The sequence below is a fragment of the Bufo bufo genome, chromosome 5, assembly GCF_905171765.1.
Source record: "Bufo bufo chromosome 5, aBufBuf1.1, whole genome shotgun sequence".
Taxonomy (NCBI): domain Eukaryota; kingdom Metazoa; phylum Chordata; class Amphibia; order Anura; family Bufonidae; genus Bufo; species Bufo bufo.
This window is the reverse complement of record NC_053393.1, coordinates 117,838,628-117,844,627: the sequence shown is the minus strand read 5'-3', so window position 1 is coordinate 117,844,627 and position 6,000 is coordinate 117,838,628. Positions and strand designations below refer to the sequence as shown.

Here is a 6,000-nt window from a genome sequence, read left to right as displayed (position 1 = left end):
GAAAGAAAGAAACATTTTCTTAAAAAGGCGTTCGTGCACTAATATGTAATCAGAACGAGAACTGGCGGTCCTGAGTACTGAGGTGAGGAGACGCTTCTTGTGTATTACAACATACCAGTGACCTTAAGGCTGAGTATCAGTGTTCACTATCACAATTATTTGGCTTATAACATGACAGTGTATGTAATAGCAAAGGGTGGACCCATTACAAAGTGAGGCAACACGCAAGAAATGAAGCAACACTCTCTTGTGACCTCTGTCCGCCATGCTGCTTTACCAGCTCGGATATCCTGTACATGTAAAACACAGCGTAAGTTGCGCGGTTTAAAACTTTTTTTTTTTTTTTTTTGTGGTGTAATATTTTTATTGCAAATTGCACTTCACTGGGATGATTGAAATATTGTCTTGCAGTCTTTTAGGCTCTAAATCGCATGTCACCAGTAAAAGGATCTGGATAAAAAGTTTGCCGCAGTGCTAAGCCAACTGCTCCCACCGTCCTGGTGTGCCCCGACGCGAGACACGGCTTTATCCTGCTCCTTCATAGGGCTTTCATCCTCAGGTAGGTAGTCTGGTAAATCTGTGTTCTGCTCCACATCCACAGGAGTGTCTTGAAATGGCACCAGCAACTTAAAAGGAATGGGAGAAGAACATGGCATCATTAGGAGACTCTAAAATAGTCACAGAAAAGCAGAAACATGCTCATTCGGCCTGTAAAAGGTACAGATTTCTAGAAGTTCCCCAGCTTGGAGACACGGTGCAATAAAATGAGCTGGATTCACTGCTGCCAAGCTGCTTTTCCCCCTTCTTTAAAAGAGGTTGTCCGGGCTTTTAATATTGATGACCTATGCTCAGGATAGGTCCTCAATATCAGATCGGTGGGGGTCCAACACCCGGCACCACCGCTGATCAGCTGTATGGGGAGACGGCGCACACGCTGTCTCCCTTCCGTCTTCCTGTCGCTGCTGTATGTCTATGGGTCAGCAGACAGGAAGAGAGAAGGGTGCACGCCATCTCCCCGTACAGCTGATCGACGTGGGTGCCGGGTGTCGGACCACCACCGATCTGAGATTGATGACCTTCCCTGAGGATGGGTCATCAATATTAAAAAGCCTCGACAACCCCTTTAATGTCATGATGCCAATTCAGCTTTCACAGTCTTGCTGGTATGGCTATGCAGACTACCAGGGCATATCTCTAGCAACCAGTATGTCACAGGTCTCCACAGTCGCAATGAAGAGGACCTGTTACTTTCCCAAAAAAGTTCAACTGCCGCCAAGCCAGAATAATTCTTTGCCCCTGCATTGTACATCGCCTCCCATTCCCCTGCAGTCTGCTCAGTTATGCAATGAATGCATACATTGACAATTGGTCAGCCTCCATACCCCAGAGTCAGGGACGTGAACCTGAGCGGCTTTGTCACCGACAGTATGAGTGACTCTAGCAGCATCATTTTATGAAAATTACACAATCTTTTGCGCAAGTGAATCCAAGGGCTGAGGAACACACAGCAGTAAGAGGAAGCAGATATGGACTGGAGCTTTTGCTCACATTACTGTAGCTGCTCTGACTACCCGAGCAGCTCAGGTTCACAACCCCTTCACTTGCATATAAGAAGCAGAAAATAAAACAGCAGACTGTAGGGGGGAAAATATCTACAATCAGGAGTCGAGAAGTAATTCAGGAATGGTAACAGGTAGGGCTGCAGCTAACGATTATTTGAATAATCGATTAGTTGTCGATAATTTTATCGATTAATCAGGAAAAAACACCAAAATGACAAAAAAAAAAAAAAAGGGGTTTATATGATTTTACTTGAAAAATTATGTTCAAAAGCCATATTAAAATCTGTGGGTGGCACTGTTATGGGGGGAATCTGTGGGTGGCACTGTTATGGGGGGGAATCTGTGGATGGCACTATTATGGGAGGGGGATCTGTGGATGGCACTATTATGGGGAGGGGGATCTGTGGATGGCACTATTATGGGGAGGGGGATCTGTGGATGGCACTATTATGGGGAGGGGGATCTGTGGATGGCACCGTTATGGGGAGGGGGATCTGTGGATGGCACCGTTATGGGGAGGGGGATCTGTGGATGGCACCGTTATGGGGAGGGGGATCTGTGGATGGCACTATTATGGAGGGGATCTGTGGATGGCACTATTATGGGGAGGGGATCTGTGGATGGCACTATTATGGGGAGGGGATCTGTGGATGGCACTATTATGGGGAGGGGGATCTGTGGATGGCACCATTATGGGGAGGGGGATCTGTGGATGGCACCGTTATGGGGAGGGGGATCTGTGAATGGCACCGTTATGGGGAGGGGGATCTGTGGATGGCACCGTTATGGGGAGGGGGATCTGTGGATGGCACCGTTATGGGGAGGGGGATCTGTGGATGGCACCGTTATGGGGAGGGGGATCTGTGGATGGCACCGTTATGGGGAGGGGGATCTGTGGATGGCACCGTTATGGGAGGGGGATCTGTGGATGGCACCGTTATGGGGAGGGAGATCTGTGCACTGTTATGGGAGAGGGAACTGTGGATGGCACTGTTATGGGGAGGGGGGGGTCTGTGGATGACACTGATATGGGGGGGGGGGGGGAATCAATGGATGACACTATATAACATCTTATTCTATATGCTTCATCCACAGATCTCCCCCATAACAGTGTCATCCACAGACCCCCCCTCCCCATAACAGTGCCATCCACAGATCCCCCTCCCATAACAGTGCACAGATCCCCCTCCCCATAACAGTGCACAGATCCCCCCTCCCCATAACAGTGCACAGATCCCCCCTCCCCATAACAGTGCACAGATCCCCCCTCCCCATTACAGTGCACAGATCCCCTCTCCCCATTACAGTGCACAGATCCCCCCTCCCCATAACAGTGCACAGATCCCCCCTCCCCATAACAGTGCACAGATTCCCCCCTCCCCATAACAGTGCACAGATTCCCCCCTCCCCATAACAGTGCCATCCACAGATCCCCCTCCCATAACAGTGCACAGATGCCCCTCCCCATAACAGTGCACAGATCCCCCCTCCCCATAACAGTGCACAGATCCCCTCTCCCCATTACAGTGCACAGATCCCCCCTCCCTATAACAGTGCACAGATCCCCCCTCCCCATAACAGTGCACAGATCCCCCCTCCCCATAACAGTGCACAGATTCCCCCCTCCCCATAACAGTGCACAGATTCCCCCCTCCCCATAACAGTGCACAGATCCCCCCTCCCCATAACAGTGCACAGATCCCCCCTCCCCATAACAGTGCACAGATCCCCCCTCCCCATAACAGTGCACAGATCCCCCCTCCCCATAACAGTGCACAGATTACAGAATCAGCACATCTTTATGAATGAAGCAGGCGCGTCACTTGAGTAAGTGACGGTACGCCGCCGTCCGCTCTGCCTGTTACTGGAGCTTCATTGTAAGGTAATAAAGATGTGCTGATTTAAAGTTCAAGGACCCGCAGGCATAGCACCTGGCCGCCCGCTCCCACCCACATAGCAACGAATCGGACGATTATTCGATAACGGGATTCGTCGACAACGAATCCAGTTATCGAATATTATCGATAACTTCGACTAATCGTTGCAGCCCTAGTAACAGGTTAACCTTTTTTGGTTAAGCTCCACTCACACGTCCACACTTTGGGTCCGGATCCGCTCCGCAATTACGCGGAACGGGTGTGGACCCATTCATTTTCAAGGAGGACAGAAAAGATGAACTTCCGGTCCACGGCAAGTCAACAACAAGGTAGCAAGTCAGCTTGGCAGAAGTTTAAAAAACAACAAGATTTTTGTAAAAAAAACTAAAAAAAACTGGACTAACACATGTACATTGAAATAACAGTCAATCCGAGGCACAAACATTTCCAGTAAGTAGAGTGGGTGCAGGCTAACTGCAATCAAGACTCTGTGCAGGGAATGTACTCCTCCGGAAGAAGCAAACGCGAAACGCACGTAGAGGGGCACGCCAGCCAGCGACAGCTCATCCAATCTACATACATCTGGGGCCAGGGACGTGCACACATAGGGATGAAAGAGGGCTTGAGCCCCTGCCCTTTTCATCACCGGCCCCTTAAATGCCCTCCGCTCTTACAGAAATTTTATTGGAACTTTTTTTTTTTTTCATAATGCGCAGATGCTGGCACTCACTGTCACGTGCGCTGCGCATTAATCTTTGTTAATTATCAAGACCAGACCCGCCGGCAAGTCACGTGGTACGGGCGGCGCGCACAGGCAGTCTTCTGAGCAGAGAAGAAGAGCTGCCTGGCTGTGTGTGCTCCCGCCCGTCCTGCCCCTGCTGACAAGCCGCCTCAGAGCCTCACCGCCCGCCCCTCCCGTCAGGAATCCGGATTCAAGTGTGGGTGAGTGAAGAAAAAGAAAATGATTGATGACATACCACTGCCCTGCGGCCCTGCCCTGCTCACTCAGTTTAATTCCTCCTGTGTGTGCTTGCTTGTGCTGAGTGACTGGGTTGTTGTCTTGTCTTGTCTGTCGGTCTGAGTCACTGTCTGTGTGAGTGTGATGTGTCTGTCTGTGATCGCCCCCCGCTCTGTGCTCTGGCTACTGTGCTGCTGCCTGGCCTGCTGACTGAGCCTGCCACACTCACTGTGAATTTCCAGGCTAGCAGCAGCAGCAGGCTACTTTATTTATCACAGCGTCTTCTTAGTTCTTCTTCACTGCATGCATTGCCTGCCCTGCCCTGTTGCCAAGCCCATCATGGAGGCCAGGAGGCGGGAAAACGAGATGTGCCTGCAAAAATTAGTGTCCTCCAGACCAGGCCTATGACTCTGAGGTGAAAAAATGTGACCAATAGGCCAGCAGCATCCTCTGAGTCCTGGACCAGGACCCTGCTTGCTTCAGATTCATTTTTGGCCCACCCCAGCGCCTTGTTGGCTACTTGTTGTGTTAGCACTGTCATGGAGGTAGCCCATTAGTGGCGGCTGGCGGGAAAAAACAGGGAGGGGGGAGGGTGTATAGGAGAGGAGATGCTCTACCTGCCTGCAAAACCCACCCACTGCACAGCACACCCATGCTTCAGTTTACAATCATGCCTTTATGGCCCAGCAGGCCAGCACCCCTGCTTTTTGGCTACTTGTGCTGCCTGCCACTGCCATCATGGAGGCTGGTAGTGGCGGGAAAAATGTACTGGGGGGGGGGGGGGGGGGGGGGGATGATATGTGCTGCCAGGCTGCCTGCAGTGCAAACCCAGGTCCCAGGCCCATGAATCACCCCTGCAGTCTGTGGGGCCACTTCTTGCTGGTACAGTGGCACATTATTGGTGGGCAGTGGGCACTATATAGGGGCATCTACTGAGGCCACAAAATAGGGGTATATGTTATATGGGGGGTTCTGTACAATGGCATTTTATACTTGGACACGCTATGCTTGCATTGCTTGGTACTATGGGAAAGGGGGAGAGCAGTAATGGGGGTCATCTACCGGGGGCACTAAGAATGTGTATTTGATGTTTGCAATAGGGATCGACCGCTATTGATTTTTTTTATTGCCGATACCGATATTCTGTGAACTTTCAGGCTGTTCTTTTCTGCCGATATTCTGTGCATTTTAATTTATTTCAAAAAAAAAATTCAACACAAATCTAGTTTATATACCAATACATTGCATTATTACTGTATCTATACATTTATGGAGAACAAGGAAAGACTTTTAGAAAGCAACTAAGCTTTGTGGTACAAACACTTTTTCGATTTTCGTCAAGTGCCCTTTTTTTTTTTTTTTAAGCCCCTGCCCTTCAAAATGTCTGTGCACGTCCCTGTCTGGGGCATCGGGTAAGAGATCCAGATTCACTTACTACATTCCCTGCACAGAGTCTTGATTGCAGTTAGCCTGCACCCACTCTACTTACTGGAAATGTTTGTACTACAGATAGTAAGCCACCGGATGCACGCCACACTCGCATCATATGCTTAGGACCTTATGCTAGGAGATTTAGACTTCATGTGAATGGTCTGTTCAGTTG

General features: G+C 49.9%; 1 protein-coding gene across 1 annotated transcript in view; it reads right to left on the bottom strand.

Moving 5' to 3' along the window:
• Positions 1 to 266: 266 nt before the first annotated feature.
• The window catches only part of ARMC1 (armadillo repeat containing 1), a 48,747-nt gene continuing 43,013 nt past the window's right edge, over positions 267 to 6,000 (bottom strand). The window contains exon 7 of the mRNA XM_040432817.1: positions 267 to 626. Coding sequence (XP_040288751.1) covers positions 435 to 626 — 192 coding nt within the window. The 3' untranslated portion in view covers positions 267 to 434. The remainder of the gene's footprint in view (positions 627 to 6,000) is intronic.